Source organism: Zalophus californianus, chromosome X (genome assembly GCF_009762305.2).
Source record: "Zalophus californianus isolate mZalCal1 chromosome X, mZalCal1.pri.v2, whole genome shotgun sequence".
Taxonomy (NCBI): domain Eukaryota; kingdom Metazoa; phylum Chordata; class Mammalia; order Carnivora; family Otariidae; genus Zalophus; species Zalophus californianus.
In genome coordinates, this window is record NC_045612.1 from 115,987,787 (window position 1) to 116,004,959 (window position 17,173).

General features: G+C 43.0%; 1 protein-coding gene and 1 pseudogene across 7 annotated transcripts in view; one reads left to right on the forward strand and one right to left on the reverse strand.

Annotated features, from left to right (window-relative positions):
• REPS2 (RALBP1 associated Eps domain containing 2) overlaps nucleotides 1–17,173 on the reverse strand; it is a 238,225-nt gene that overhangs the window by 98,980 nt on the left and 122,072 nt on the right. For 6 of the 7 annotated variants that reach the window (XM_027609020.2, XM_027609021.2, XM_027609015.2 and 3 more), the window contains 4 exons: nucleotides 14,783–14,852; nucleotides 13,239–13,334; nucleotides 7,407–7,452; nucleotides 3,661–3,797 (listed from right to left, as the gene is read on the reverse strand). In XM_027609020.2, the coding sequence (XP_027464821.1) occupies nucleotides 3,661–3,797; nucleotides 7,407–7,452; nucleotides 13,239–13,334; nucleotides 14,783–14,852 (349 nt within the window). The remainder of the gene's footprint in view (nucleotides 1–3,660; nucleotides 3,798–7,406; nucleotides 7,453–13,238; nucleotides 13,335–14,782; nucleotides 14,853–17,173) is intronic. The other variant, XM_027609016.2, reaches the window with a different exon arrangement.
• On the forward strand, nucleotides 10,197–13,033 carry LOC113931148 (annotated as a pseudogene).

The window sequence follows — 17,173 nt, forward strand, 5'->3', positions numbered from 1 at the left end:
ACAGTATGGTACTGGCACAAAAACAGACACATAGATCAATGGAACAGAATCGAGAGCCCAGAAATGGACCCTCAACTCTATGGTCAACTGATCTTTGACAAAGCAGGAAAGAATGTCCAATGGCAAAAAGACAGTCTCTTCAACAAATGGTGTTGGGAAAATTGGACAGCCACATGCAGAAGAATTAAACTGGACCATTTCCTTACACCACACACAAAAATAGACTCCAAATGGTTGAAAGACCTAAACGTGAGACAGGAGTCCATCCAAATCCTAAAGGAGAACACAGGCAACAACCTCTTCGACCTCAGCCACAGCAACTTCTTCCTAGAAACATCCCCAAAGGCAAGGGAAGCCAGGGCAAAAATGATCTATTGGGATTTCATCAAGTTAAAAAGCTTTTGCACAGCAAAAGAAACAGTCCACAAAACCAAAAGACAACCGACAGAATGGGAGAAGATATTTGCAAATGACATATCAGATAAAGGGCTAGTATCCAAAATCTATAAAGAACTTATCAAACTCAACACCCAAAGAACAAAGAATCCAATCAAGAAATGGGCAGAAGACATGAACAGACATTTTTCCAAAGAAGACATCCAAACGGCCAACAGACACATGAAAAAGTGCTCAACATCGCTCGGCATCAGGGAAATCCAAATCAAAACCTCCATGAGATACCACCTCACACCAGTCAGAATGGCTAAAATTAACAAGTCAGGAAACGACAGATGTTGGCGGGGATGTGGAGAAAGGGGAACCCTCCTACACTGTTGGTGGGAATGCAAGCTGGTGCAACCACTCTGGAAAACAGTATAGAGGTTCCTCAAACAGTTGAAATTAGAGCTACCGTACGATCCAGCAATTGCACTACTGGGTATTTACCCCAGAGATACAAATGTAGGGATCCGAAGGGGTACGTGCACCCCGATGTTTATAGCAGCAATGTCCACAATAGCCAAACTGTGGAAAGAGCCAAGATGTCCATCGACAGATGAATGGATAAAGAAGATGTGGTATATATACACAATGGAATATTATGCAGCCATCAAAAGGAATGAGATCTTGCCATTTGCAACGACGTGGATGGAACTGGAGGGTGTTATGCTGAGTGAAATAGGTCAATCAGAGAAAGACATGTATCATATGACCTCACTGATATGAGGAATTCTTAATCTCAGGAAACAAACGGAGGGTGCTGGAGTGGTGGTGGGTGGGAGGGATGGGGTGGGGTGGCTGGGTGATAGACATTGGGGAGGGTATGTGCTATGGTGAGCGCTGTGAATTGTGCAAGACTGTTGAATCACAGACCTGTACCTCTGAAACAAATAATGCAATATATGTTAAAAAAAGAAGAAGAAGAAGAAGATAGCAGGAGAGGAAGAATGAAGGGGAGTAAGTTGGAGGGGGAGATGAACCATGAGAGACGATGGACTCTGAAAAACAAACTGAGGGTTCTAGAGGGGAGGGGGGTGGGGGGATGGTTTAGCCTGGTGATGGGTATTAAAGAGGGCACATTCTGCATGGAGCACTGGGTGTTATGCACAAACAATGATTCATGGAACACTACATCAAAAACTAATGATGTAATGTATGGTGATTAACATAGTAATAAAAAAATGAAAAAAAAAAATCCCACCAAATCCTTCACCAAGTCTGTAGGAAGGGCTCTCTGTGTGCTCTCCTCCCCCTGGTCATCACAGTCTTCTATTTCCTTCTCCTCCCTTTATATAAACATCATCACTCCTATGTAACAACCATCTCATCATTTTCTGCACTTCCCTCTTTCATTCTTGCTTCTTTGCATCTTCTCTCCATCCTATTTCTTCTCTACATAATCAGTCCACCATAGGCCACTCTGTGACTCAGCAACCTAGCCTCACTTACTCTGTTTTTCACAGTCCTTTGCTTGTAATACAGCAGGCAACTGGGGCTCGGTCCCTCTGTGAGCCCACCAAGGAACTATAGGGAAGGGATCACAGACCTGAACCACTAGAGATCAAGGGGGGGGGGCAAAGGACTTTATCTTCTCACTCCCTTTCCTCAATGATTTCTGAGCAAATGAGTGCCTATGGGTCAAACATGTTGCTATTAGGATTATGTTTATTATCTCGCCAAAACCCTATAGCTCCATGGACTGTTGGCCCTATTTTAGAGATTAAAAATCTGAAATGCAGAAAGATTAAGCCACTTGCTGAAAATCAAACAGTTAATAAGCAGCAGAGCTGGACTCCAAATCCAGTCTTGTCTCTTCCAGCATACGATGCAATGTCATAAAAGCCAGAGCACATCCATTCCCCAGCACTGCTGGCACTCCTCGCGGGCTTGCACGGCCAGACAGATGCTTGCACGCTTGCAGCCTCTCCTTGCAAGGAAAACGTATTAAGATAGCTGCCCAGATTGTTTTAATCTTTTTGCATGCATAGAAAAATCTTCTGGGTCATAATCCGCCAGCCACGTGAAATTTTTATAGCATCATCATCCATGTCTACTCCCACCTCAAATACCAGTTACTATGAAATTATGCCAGAATTTGGATCAAAGTATGGGGGGAAATGCAAGGCAAATTTTTATCTGATGAACTCATGGCAGAGAATCAAATTTCATAGAGAGTTCCAGACTCTAGTATATTAAAAAACAATCTGTAACTTTACTGTGAGGAGACTACTTTATTAGAACAACTAAAACATGCTGAGCTCTGCTGGGACACAGAGGTCATGCTAATGTGTGAGCCAAGGAGAGTCTTTTCTTGCTTTTGTAGAAAAGATAATAATCTGCAAATCACTAGCATCTGAGGCTGGCTTGATTTAAAATGCACACAGATAGAGAAAAAGTTCCAGGAAATCACTGTATTTATAGCTTGCCTACATTAGTCAGTGGAAAGGCCCTTGCTGCTCCCAAAATAACACTTGGGAAGGTGCTGCATCCTAGCACCTTTGCTAAGCAAAGGCATGCATGGTTCTCATCTGCTGTTCTGTAGGGTCCCTAGGAGGACATCTCCCACTTCACAGGGAGACAGGGCCCTCCAACCTCCCCCACCTCCAGCCCAGCTGTGCAGCAGCTGGCTCAAGGAAGTCCCAGTCCCAGAAGCCCTCAGCAGGCCACCTGGAGGAGCCCTTGCCCTAGTTCCCTCCACCAACCACCTAACCATCAGTCAGATTTAGAAAGCAAGCCCCCTTAGCATTAAACCCGCCAAGACACAGCATCTTCCCCACAAGGATAAGATGCAGGGGAAGAATCTGGCCAGGTGTCGATCGCCAAGGTCTTTCACAAAAGAACTGCATAAGCGTCTCAGGAAATGACAGACAATATACAAATTATATACAAATTACTTATATACAAATTACCACGATACAGAGAACAAGACCCCAGTCATGCACTCAGTGGGCTTTCTGGGGTTAAAGTATTTTAATCCTCTTGGTACAGAATTTCATAATTCTTGGTCCATACGAGTGTGGGCAAGGCTCCAGACACATGGGATATCTATCGGTTTAGAACTGCTTTCCCTCCCAAGAATACCATAGCAACTCGAAGGCCTTCCTGGGACGGGAAACAGCCAGATCTGCTTGTTCTGTGGACTCACAAAGGCCTCTGTGGCAGACACACATCCAGTGACTCCAACAGGAAAGGGAAAGACTGGGGTGCAGAGGAGCACTTCACCTGGCACACTGGGCTGGAAGACTTTATTCAGATCCAAGGAGGAGGCTCTGGAATGGGTTTTCTGTGGCCGCGGTGGCGGGGTAGGAGGGTCCTCGCCCCTTTTCATGGCCTCTTCTATGGAGGTGCTAGAGTAAGATCTGCAGCAAAATAAGGAAAGGTCAGAAGGGAGACAGCAAAGCTTTAGTCTCTGAAGTAGGGCTGAAATGGAAATACCCACAAAAGTCAAAGTCACTACAAAGGACTGACCAGGGCCCATCTCAAAGCAACCACAAATTCAACTGTCCCTTGGGTGCCACTACCTGCAATAACTGTCCAAACCCAAACCATGAATCAGAACCTTTTTTAACCTCTCTGTTCATATTATATCTTAGACCTAAACTTACACAAAGGAAAAGATAGAAAGTAAATTCAAATCCATTTCTATGGGTATTGTTAATAAGAATAACACATAAGCCTTCTGCTCAGGCACTTCCATATTGTAACAGAAGGGCTTCATAGTCTTAACAGACTGCAGCACTTTTCTCCTGTTTACATGTGAACACGATGACAGGCACATATGGAAGTGGGGCAGACAACCTGAGAGTAAGAATCAGAGACTCAAGGGAATACGCCACAAATGAAATTCAGGAAAGGGAAACACACATCTATCAGATGGAGGGGTCTAGGCTGTCTTACCATGAGAAATACCAGTTTGGGGAAATTTTCAAAGCAGAAGCTTCCTCTTAACCTTCTCCCTCAATCTGTAACAAGGCAGTGGCTAACTAGACAACTTCTGAGATTGTAACTCTAATAATTACATTCAAAGAAACAGAAAATAAATAACCTGCCAAAAGTAACATAGCTAGAAAGTTACATTGGTTCAATTCAAACGCCAATCTGTTTCTAAATTCCATTTTTAAAATATTCTGATACTGCCTATGAGTCAGGAAAGAAATCTTTTGGCAGTAGTGGCTAAACTACTTATTAGAGACTTAATTATTTTCTAAATTAATTCAACTCAGTACATTATCGCTTAGAAACAGGTTTGTGAATGAGTTCCCAATATGATTTTCTAAGAAGTGGATCTGTACATCCGTTCTACTCAGCCTCTCAGCTACGCTCATGTCAAAGAACAAAATGACCTTTGAGTCGGAGATGTGTTCTAGGGACAAATTAACATCAGAAAACTATTATTAGTATTTAGCTATTAGAGTGCCATTTATGAAATCAGAATCTATCGATTACTATTCAGCAACTTCAGTTCTTGGTAAAGCTGGTTGTGACATAGCAAGTTTTTACTTTCCCGAATCATTCCCTCAAGGTTTCTTTGTGGTAGCTGAAGAGTTTTGTTTGTCATGCAAGGTTGCAATCTTTCATAAAGCTGCCATAATGGCATGGAACGTGCTCCGGGGTGGTCCCTGTAAAACAACTGGCAAGACAGGCAAGGCAAAGGCATGCAGGAACTGGCAGGAATAATGGTCTGATACTTTCAATCAAAATGAAAGGAAATTGATAGGAAAGGACAACAAAGTTTTCAAATGGGAACTCTTGATTTAAAAAGGAAACCAGAGACTCTAGCTAGAAATTAAAAGAACTTTTTATGCCAGAAAGAGCTTTAGTGACAGTTTTCAGTCAAGAAAGAAAATATGGGGTGTGTGTGTGTGTGTGTGTGTGTGTGTGTGTGTGTGTGTGTGTATCAACACACATACAGTTAGGCATACCATCCCATACCACATATCTCGTTCCATTCTATTCCCATATATAACCTGCGTACTGGTATTTTCATATGGAAAGCTAACTGAATATTAAACAAGTGATATTGTAAAACTGTGACTACAACCAATTTAAATACAAATGTGCAGGGAATCAACAAAATAATGAATATAAGTGGTGTTAGATCAGTGATTTTCCCTCTCCCTCACATTTCTACAAAGTTTTATTATTCTAAAAAGGAAGATAAAGGATAATCTGATTCTCTCAGTCTCAGTAAAGACCCAGCTGGGGAGTAGTGAAAATAAAAACATCCAAATTAGACCAGGAGACCAATCCCTAAAAGAATAATATATAAAAGTTGGGGGGTGCCTGGGTGGCTCAGTCGTTAAGCATCTGCCTTCGGCTGAGGTCATGATCCCAGGGTCCTGGGATCGAGCCCTGCAGCGGGCTCCCTCCTCAGTGGGAAGCCTGCTTCTCCCTCTCCTACTCCCCCTGCTTGTGTTCCCTCTCTCGCTCTCTCTCTGTCAAATAAACAAATAAAATCTTAAAAAAAAAAAAAAGTTGGCCAGAGATATTAATAATAGAACAGGTAACCATGAAATTTTGTACTTTCATTCACTTGGAGAAAGAGAGGAAGTCAACAGAAGAAAACTGTGAGGTTTAATTTACAGTTAACACAGCACACATAAACAGATTTCTGGAATTCAAAGGTTTTTCATAATATGAGGGCAGATAAATGTTACTATTCCTACATCCTAAAGCCAGTACTTTTAAGCCAGTACAGTAAAAGATCCATTCATCCTTAAAAAAAAAAAAAAGAGATGAGTAAATGTGGTAGCCACAGACAGAAATAGTGACTATACCTTTTTTCCTGCCAAAAAGATTACTGTATCTATTGTTTCAAAAAATGTGAATATAGATATCTGTATCTTCTATAAACAAGGAAACAAAACCCCAATTTAGAAACTCCAGACATAAAAGATAAACTAAGGGGTAACTCTCAGACTTACAAAAAGACGAGGTTTCCTCAATTATCAATATTTCAAGCATATAAAATATGATCAGATTTAAATTCACTTTTTCAGGAATGTGTCTCAGTAGCCAAAGGAAGAAAAAAGTCACTGAGAGCCAAAGCAAACACATCTGTACTGTCCTGTCTTCCACTGCTGTCTACCACTGAAGAGTGGTCCCAACACCATTTCCCCTCTCTGATGTTCTATTAATGTTTCCGTATTTCTCCTCAATCCTCCACTCTGATGTCTGATGTCAACTGCAGCTCTGCCTTACTCGCTCTCCCTCTTCTACTAGCTTCTACTGATCTAAAAACCGTGAAGTTTGGGGCGCCTGGGTGGCTCAGTCATTAAGCATCTGCCTTTGGCTCAGGTCGTGCTCTTGGGGTCCTGGGATAGAGCCCCACATCGGGCTCCCTGCTCGGTGGGAAGCCTGCTTCTCCCTCTCCCACTCCCCCTGCTTGTGTTCCCTCTCTCGCTGTCTCTCCGTCAAGTAACAAAATCTATTAAAAAAAAAACAACAACAAACAAACCGTGAAGCCAAAAAGCAGCTCTAAGACAGGATAAAACAGACCATAAGCACTGCTTACCTAAAGCCTCAAGCCTCATTAAAATCACTGTGAGTGCTTTCTTTTCCTACTCTAGATTTCATCCCTCAGGCATCTTACTTTTTGGTGTCCATCTTGTCATGATAGTAAATTTCAGTGTTACCTTTGAACCACATTTCCTTCTCTCCAAAACTACTGCCCTCTACTCCTTATCATCTTGCAACAACTGGGCCATATCCACACAAACCACTTCTTGTCAGGCGACCAGCCAGAAGCAGCCACCGTCTTCCAGCGCTAATAAACACAAAAACTGAGAGTCTCCCAGCCGCACTGCATGCTCCAAGCAGGCCCTTCATGACAAGTGAATTCACCCCTATTCTAAGCTTCAAATCTGAAGGAAAAGGAAATTGTGGGTTGGGCTTCAGGTTGTGGGATTTTATTTCTAGTCAGGGACAGGACAGAAGGGGCATTAAAGCAGAAATTAAACAAACACTACCTGGATCTTGGTCTTGCTTTGAGACTGTTGGAATCCTTAGAAGTGGCTGAAACAAAGATTAGTTGTTGTTTACTTGGCTTTCATTTTTGCAGTTGAACAGGTTTATAAGCAATACCTGGGCTAGTACAGAACAAACATTATCAACAGGTAAATGTGAGGTACAGGTGTCCCTGTGGAGAACTTGACCGCCTCCACATTTTCATTATCTTGTAATTTTATTTCTAAAGCTAAAGGCACAATTTAAAGGAAGGAGAAACCAGTATTTTTTTTCCTTTTGTTAGAGTACTAAGGAGCTATTTTCAAATCTACGTTGACGAATAAAGAAATTCCAGTCTAAAAAGAAAACCCTCTCAAGGGGTTATCTACTTGTATAATAGTGGGTTCAGACCTGTGGTTTTCTTGGTCTATCATGATAGCCTAGTAATTGATTTTGAACCAGCTTCCCCTGAAGGCTAGGAAGAAATCTATCAGGTTACATATTTCAAGATTTTCTTAAAATACACTACCAGAGCAGCATGACCACAAGAAATCAAAGCTCCCACAAGTTGAAATAAGCTACACAGATTTTCCTATAAGAAAATATTCTTGTGTCCTATGTCTCTGTGACCAAATCATACAGAGGATATTACGGAGTGAAATCATTAAAATATTTTATCAACCATAAGACTTTTCCTTATCAAATGTAAATCATGAACTAACTTGCTCAGTATCGACACCCATGAAGCCTACTTTCCCATCACAGGTTCCTGGGAGTAATTAGAAACATTTACAAAAAGATTAATCCTTTTTTATGTTTTCAATACCCTACAGAAGACAACTTTAGAAACCATTAGTTATGCTAAGGTTTTGCAAACACTGCAAATTTTTCATCATAAAATGTCATAAAAATCCATAGAAAAAGTGCTACTAACTAGGAACAAGGAGAATATAGTTTGTATACTGCTTGCACAAATTCTTCCAAACATTTTCTTATGTCTCAGTGAATTATCCCACCCTTTTTTACATTGCTCCTAAAGATAAAAACCCTCCTTGGGATGAAGCAGCCTGGATTGATGAGGGTCATTAAAATCCATGGGTTAGATAAGCAGGAGAGGAAAGGGGAGCTAAAAATGCTAACAAGCACAAAGCAAACTAGCAATATATTCCCTTAGATATGGTCAGCTGCCGAAAAGATGCATTTATCCCAAAATAAGCATTCTGGTTTGGTGTATTGAGAACACAGGCATCTTTCAACTTCAATCCATCAAAATGCTGCCAGAGCCCTGAAAAGCATGGGAGGCCTGAGGAGTTTGAGCCCTGTCCTGCCCATTCTCATGCACCTACATCTGCAGGGATATGTGGCTACCCCGCCACCCCTGACCCCACAAACTCCAGGCAGCGAAGGAAAGGGGCCTAAGCGGAGCCCATCCTGCAGGTGAGTGAACAGTGTGACCAGACTCACCACAAAGCTGGGGGCCACCCTCTGGGCAGGCTGCCCACAGCTGACTCTGAACCCCTCTTCTCCCTCAGGCCACACTGCTTTCCAGAAATATGTGGGTCAGGAAAGTCTCGGCCACATTAAAATAAAAGTCTGGTTCCCCAAACCAGACCACGGGGGTGACCGTTAATTCCTTTGTCAACTGCCATTATCTCTTTTTGCTGGGGTGAGAATGGGTGTGGAAGGAGTGGTAAACCCTGGAGGTGAGAGATAAGACATACAGACAGATGGGGTGTGGGGGTATGGATAAGCGGTGGAGACCCAGACAGGAGTCCTGAGGCCTACATGTCCCTCCTGGCCACAACCGTAACTATTATGTTTCTGAGCCTCAGTTTCTTCATCTACAGAATGAAGATAATAAAAATGTGACCCCTTTCTCACGGGGAGAGAGAAGATGAAAGTACTTTGAAAACTAACTGTATTTTAGAATTGCAAAATATTACTGTTGGAGAGTGTTCCTAATCTTTCAAGCTTAGAAACCTGGATTCTAAATTTAGTTCCCATTAGGACAGCAAAGGAGGTACAGGTGGGAGCAGGTAATGGAAGCAGAAAACTGTTCTACCCTGTAAAGACCCTGGGGTGATAGCTGGCAACGGGGCAGCTGCTAGAATCACCAACGGTGTCTGAAGACTAGTGTGAGGGTCAAAAGGCCTAATCCCCTCAGCATGACTTACAGACATCAAGAAAAAGATCACCATTGTGCAGTGTGCCCTGTTGAATTCGGCTGGAATATGATGTTAGCTAAGGAATCTATTAGACTCCACTAATATGTACACTTTCAGCAATTAAAAGGGTAAAGGCATATTAAAAAATATGTGACAAGGAATTACCCCCATTCCCTGACAACAGTCCCACCCCCACATCATCTTCATCACCATTACTATTACCATTATTATCATCACTATTACCACCCATTGTGGAAGAGCAGGGCAGGGAGATATTTCTCCTGCCATCTGCAAAGATATATCCCGGGCAGATCTTGATAAGTCCCCACAGGTTTCGGATCACAAAAAGCTAGATAACACTATTCCAGTTAAGTTTCCATCAGCCTCCAAGCCCCTGAAAGTCAGACTCAGCATTTGGGGCATGTGAGTATCTGCAAAAATGGCCAGGGCTTGTTGTATTGGAATCCAGGCAGAAGCCAGTGGGGAGATCACAGCTTGTTTAGCTGGGAAGAGGGAAGAAGAATGACAACTTCCTAGAACATCCCGGGCATGTCACCTTTGCAGCAAACTGAAATAGGATAAAAAGGCAAGCCTGAAGTTTAATTCTCTAAAAGGCAGCACTCAACTGAGGTGAAATGTCCTTGTGGCATGGACAGACATTCGGAGTTAGAAACCACCACGTTGAAACTCTACAGTGTCTCGCACAAGAAATCCAAACATGCCCCAAGAAAGGGGGTATTAAATAGGTTTTCAGATGACAGATTCCCTCATATCCACTCCAGAAAGGGGCAGCAGTAGGAAAAATAAATCAGAAGCCACAGAGCATGTTCCCAGGCAGAATGAAACAAATGCAGATGTGCTTTGCACACCGTAGCACACCCTCGTAGCATTTGTCTGGTGACCCCATCCCCGTCAGTGAAGGAATCTTAAAAATGAAGCTCATGCTCCAGAGAACACATGATGCTCATGGAAAAAACAGCAAGTTATTAGCCTAAAAGGCTGCTGGAAAAGCACCAATTTAACTCTCTAAGTTCAACTAGCTTTTATTAACACCGTTAACATGAAGTTTACAAAAACGGAGGTGCATCCACTTTAGCTCCAGAAATTAGAGGTGGAAAGAACTGACCTCAGGTATTTGTTCTGCCATGGAATAAGAGGGCAAGCCTAAAGTCTAATTCTCTAACAAGCCAGCAATCCATTTGTCTTTACATAAACTGAGCATTTCTCCCTATGATGAAGGAACCCAAACTAGGCTTGAGAATTCCCACCACTTTTGGAGGCATGGTTAATCTACAGTCTCAATTTTCTAGTTCTTAACATCATCTCCTAAAGGCAGGGGTTCCCCAAATAGGCCACACATCAGAATCACCTGGGGTGCTGCCTAAACACATAGAATCTTCAACCTCATCACCGAAATCAATCATATATTCTCATTCATATTCATGCGCGTGCGCTCTCTCGCTCTCTCTCTCTCTCTCTCTCTCCCCCCCTCCTCCTTCTATCTTCCCCCGCCCCTCTCTCTCTTTTAAACCTTGAATGAACTTAGTGTTTGGGAAATACTGTACTATAGCATAAGACTCAATGTTATACTGATTCCTTTGTTCCAACTTTAAACAAATAAGCCTGGGATGATAGCTAGCTAACCAAAACAAACATGATTCACTTATTAAATATTATGAAAGATAACAATGAGGGAATGCAGCAACCTCTTTCACATCCTCACAACTGGAGATCCAAAGAGTAATGCCCTCCCTAGCCAGTTTGTTTTCAGCTAGGTTCAGCTTGGTTCAGTGATGGCTCCCATCAAGAGAGCTGAGGACACAGGCCTGGCCCTCTCCACAGTTCACAGACACAGTTCCAACTCTCCAAGAACATGGACAAACACAACTTTTCTTTTTCTCCTTGGAATCCACTCCATGTATAAGCACATTTACTTGCCTTCCTGGTGGTGAAGTTTAATGAAAACATTTGAGATTTTTGCTCTGGAAATGGAAAAGTTCAACTGTGGGCCTCCAGTTGATCTACCCATGGGCCTCCAGTTGATCTACCCATCAGCTCCTTACTCTACACAGAAACCACAATGGCTTACTGAAATCTCAACTCCAAGCCTTCCCAATTTCACAGTAAAAGTAATAATGAGACTCTAACTTCAACTGCGTGATCCTATCAGTGAAACCTAAATTCAGAACTCAAAAATAAAAAACACCCTCTTCTCATACCTGAAAAGAGGGAAGCAGTAAAAAGCAACCAAAAGATTTCCTTAGAATAAAACAAAAGGCGCCCAGCGTGAGGCCCGGAAGACACCCCAGTCCGTCGTGAGCTAGGGTTACTACGGAAAAGAAGCCACTGTACCCCACAGCCACGTGGGGTGGGTGTGGGGCGGGGTTCGTTGGTCCAGGAGAAGGACACTATAGACCCCCGAGGGCCAGCCCCCCAGCCTTTCCAGCAGCCTGAGAAACCTGGTTGTGTCCTCTGTCAGAAGACCAGGCGGGAGTGCAATGAGGCCCTGATGGGCAGCCGCCGGCCACTGACCCGTCAGGATCCTCCTGTGACCAGTCAGGATCCCTCTGTGGCCCCTACTGTTCCCAAGCTTGTGGTCATAACCCAGGGCCGGCTGAGCCAGGAGCACTGGGGTCTCTTTAACCATGAGGTGAAATCTCTTGATGTGGCACAGCTGCTAGGCTGTGAGTCTCTGGAGCCAGGCACCCCTTCACTCCCCACCAAACCCTCCCCAAGCCCAAGGTGGGCCCAAGAACAGGCCCCGCAGTCAAGGGGCAAGGAAAACCAGGTGCCCAGAGGCTCTGGCCCAGGCCCACCCAGTCCCCCAGAGCTCCCTGGCTTGGGGCAGCTGCTGGAGGAGCTGCAGTGCCAGCTGATTCTGCCACAGGCCTTCCCCAGGAGGAACCTAGTGCAAGAAGCCAGGGATGCCACTGTGGGCACCTTACAGGCCTGCCATGGCTGTGTGCCCGACCTCACCGTGGTGCTCCGTGGCTGCCAGCCACTCTTACCAGGGACCAAGCCTGAGGGCCCTGAAAGCCAAAGGATGACACCCTCCTGGATCAACAGCCCTGAGCCGGCCCCAGGGGAGGGGAGGCAGAGGAGGCAACAGAGGACAAAGAAGCTCACCTTTGCCATGCCTCACACCTGCAGCACTCCCATGGTGCACAGGGTGAACCTGGCACCGCCAAAAGGTCCCTGGCCACCCCCCTTGCCCTTGTTGCCTTCGCCATCCGGGGCAGCCTGGGGCTCCCCAACAGCCTTTGACCTGCTGAAAAGCATCTTGGCTGGTAGCCACACCGCCCCCTCTGCAGCCCTGGGGGGTCGGGCCCCAACAGCCCATGCCTCAGCCACCATCACCCTTGTTGCCTGGAACCTCTGCCCTGGACTGGAGCCCCAGCCCCCCTGTCCCACTGCCCAGCCTCTCCTAGGTGGTGGCCCAGAGCAACCCACAGGCCTGGTCCTTTCCACCCATGGGACTGTACTGAGGGGGATGAGCCTGGGCTGGGGGCACTCCTAATCACCTCAATAAAGTACCTTCTACATGGTCAAAAAAAAAAAAAAAGAATAAAACACAAGGCAAATATTTAGAGAGAAACTTATACTACCACCAATTTTCTACTCACTGAAACTACTGGGTTCTTTAAATTAGAAATAATGACATAAAAATATATTAAAATGGTTTTCTCCTACCTGGATCCTCAGACATATCCTTTGGTAAGGCTTCATCCACAGTACTTTTCAAAGCTAGACGTATTTTGTTTTGTTCTAGACGTGTTTTGTTTTGTTCTTAACAAGAGAAAGAAAGGAGGAAAAAAAAACGGTAAAATTTTATGTCTGAGGCACATGACATTAAAACAAAGAATCCCTAGTCATCACTTATGAAAATGGTGTTATAAACCTCTATAGGTTGGTACAGCACTTAGTAAAAGAATAAAGACCCCCTAAAGTATGGAAATAGGTTCTCATCCCACAAGGAACAAAGCAGTACTTCCAACTTTCAACAGAGCACCTCTAGTGGCTATGAGGAGTATTACCAGAAAATATGAGAAATTTCTCCCTTTCATTCCTGACACCCAGACCAAGGACATCAGAATCTCTCTGGGAGTGAGATGCAGCCTTCAGTATTTTTAGACCTCACCCGGTTATTCCAATGTGCAATCAAGGCTTAGACCCACTAGTAAAGACACTGATGCAAAGAATGTCTAGTTCTGCCTGCCTCTCCTGAGCAAATATTTAAAGAGAGCAAGCAATTATTGTTTCCTAATGGAAAACTTATTTTTCATGTTTAATTCCCATACAAAGCAGCAACAATGGCAGATCTTGACAATAAAACCTGAAATACCTTCACTGATTTTTAGTCCCTTCAGATAAGCCTCTCATTCATGGGTAGTAAATCAGTATCAAATAATAAAAAGAATACTGGCTTGAGACTTAGAAAATCTTTGTTCTTATCCCCATTCTTTTTATTATTAAACAAGTGATTCACCCTGCCTGCACTTCGGTTTACTCATCTCTGCGTTTTAGGTGATAAAACATACTAGCCTCCATTCAGTTTTGTGAGAACCAAGTAAGACAATGAATGAGGAAAGACCTGGTAGATTATAAAGAATTATATGGAGTGGTGTTGGTGGAGGGGGCAGAGGGGTATACATCCAACTGTTCTTCTAAATATTCCTAGGCCAACTCATCTCTGTGCTTCATGGTAGCTCTAACATGGAAAACTGTGCTGTACTGCTTCTCACTTGCCCAGTAAGACAGACAAATGGTTGCTGGCTCCACGACACAGCTTCGCATCCACAAAGTCACAAGATAAATCCCAGGGACAGAAACTCTCTCCAGAAGATAACTTCCTCAAGGATTAGACCTGTGCACAAATATGCATTTATACTGATGTTCTGGGATCACATCTGCCAACCCAAGATGTTAAGCTCTCAATTCTTCCAGCTTCCAGTCATTTCCTAATTAGTGCAACCAAATCCCAATGTAAAGTGTCAGAGTAGTCTGAGGGTCAGCAGTGAGTAAGGGGCCAATGAGTTAGGGGGCTTTGGAAGCTCCTGTTACCACTTCAGAAACTACAGTTTTCTGACAACTATTTGAACTACTTAATCCATCCAAATGTGTTCATATACTGAACACCGTCCTCATATGCTCCAGAAGCCAGCCATTCCAAGAGAAGTAGATGAAGAAACAAGGGTAGAATGTCCCTAAAGGAATAAAACTCATTCTTTTCATACCTTGTTTGTCATCACTAGTCACATCTTGGGCTGGGACAGGAAAGTCAGCCATGTCTTTAATAGATAGCTTCTTGGAAAAGAAAAGTAAATAAATTTATACAGGTTGAAGTGTAAATTAAGTTACATGTACATATGATGAAAATGCTTTAAAAACAACACAGTTTGCCAATATTCCTGTCTTCAGTAAACTCTGACATTTAATACTACTTTATTTTTTTAGATTCCTAGTGAGGTATAAGTTAACTTGTGTTGAAAATTTACATATGGGGCACCTGGCTGGCTCAGTCAGTAGAGTGCGTGACTCTTGATCTCAGGGTCCTGAGTTTGAGTCCCACATTAGGTGTAAAGATTACTTTAAAAAATTTTTAAATTTTTTTAAAAAAAGAAAATTTACATGTGCAGAGAAAAAAAATGACGATTCAGATTTAAGCATATGTATAAGACTGCACATTAAATCTGAATCTGGTGTGGGATTCAGCCAGAGAACTGTGAACATTTGCCCATTCTGCCAAAAACAAACCTGCACTTTATGTACTTTTTCACAAGCAGAGAAAGGTTCTGACAAGTGGCCCCATAATGTAGATATTTGCCAAAATCTGTTATGCAGAGAGTGTTCAAATCTGATTCAAACAGCCCCTTGTCAAGGAATAAGAAAAATGAGCAGAACAAAATTTTCTCCTAACTCAGTTAGGGGAAGTCTTCACTAATACTAATAAGAAAGAATACCCAAATTGATCACATATTGATCAGTTAAAATTCTATTTAAGGGGGGCCTGGGTGGCTCAGTCGTTAAGCGTCTGCCTTCGGCTCGGGTCATGATCCCAGGGTCCTGGGATCGAGCCCCGCATCGGGCTCCCTGCTCCGCGGGAAGCCTGCTTCTCCCTCTCCCACTCCCCCTGCTTGTGTTCCCTCTCTGGCTGTCTCTCTCTGTCAAATAAATCCTTAAAAATAATAATAATAATAATAATAATAAAATCCTATTTAAAATCTACTTACTATAAATTTACTTCTTATAAAGTCTCAATACGCATTCTAAGACCTCTGATAAAAGTATATTAATATTTACTATATATATAAATTCTGGAAAGATACATAAAAATTGAAGGGTGACTGGGTAGATGGGGGAAGGATGGGAGGAGGACTTGTCACTATATGCCTTTTGATATTCTTTTAATTTTAAACATATTCAGAAAATCAAATAAACCTTAAAGGAAATAAGGTAAATCCTGGAGCCATCTAGTGCTCCAGAAGGTTAACTGGTTTGCCTCTCAGAATCTGAACAACCCCAGTGAGATAAGCAATACTTCTGTTTTTCAACTGTTTCAAAGATTGGAATTCAGTACTGCTTGGTGGTAACCTGATCTAGGATTTAACAATCCTCAGGCAGGTGATTCTTGGCATTACCATGAAGCCTCCAGATACAATTTCCTATTCAAAGTCTACTATCTCCAACAGAACAGAGAATATATCTTAACAGTGCCTTTCTTTCATTTGCTTCTCCCACCTGGACTATAACTAGATCCCTAGTAAAAGAAAATGATTTAGGAGTAGAAAATATAAATAAAAAGTCATCCCCGGAAAAGCACCTTTGAAAGAAATTTTTAAAACCTAAATAAATAGAAAGGCATCCCATGCTCATGGGTCAGTAGACTCAATATTGTTAAGGTGGCAATACTCCCCCAAATTCATCTACAGATTCAGTGCAATCCTTCTTCACTTTTTTGCAGAATTTGAACAGCTTGTCCTAAATTTCATAAACAAATGCAAAGGACCCAGAATAGTGAAAATATTTTTTAAAAAGAACAACAAAAAAACAAAGCTGAAGGACTCAGACTTTCCAATTTCAAACCTCACCACAAAGTTATAGTCATCAAGACAGGGTGGTACTAGCATTATGACAGACATCCAGATCAATGGAACAGAATTGAGAATCCATAAATAAGCCCTTACATTTATAGTCAACTTATTTTCAACAAAGGTGCAAGACAATTCAATGGGTGAAAATTGTCTTTCAATAAATGATTCTGAAATAACCGGATATCCATATACAAAGGAATGAAGGTGGGGGAGCCTGGGTGGCACAATCTGTTAAGCATCCGACTCTTGGTTTTGGCTCATATCATGATCTCAGGGTCATGAGATCAAGCCCTCCATCAGGCTCCACACTCAGCACAGAGTCTGCTTAAGACACTCTCTCTCCCTCTTCCTCCCTGCCCCCCCCCCCCCGCTCTCTTTCTCTCTCTCTAAAATAAATAAATATATCTTTGACATAAAAAAAAAAAGGATGGGGGCGCCTGGGTGGCTCAGTCGTTAAGCGTCTGCCTTTGGCTCAGGTCATGATCCCAGGGTCCTGGGATCGAGCCCCGCATCAGGCTCCCTGCTCCACAGGAA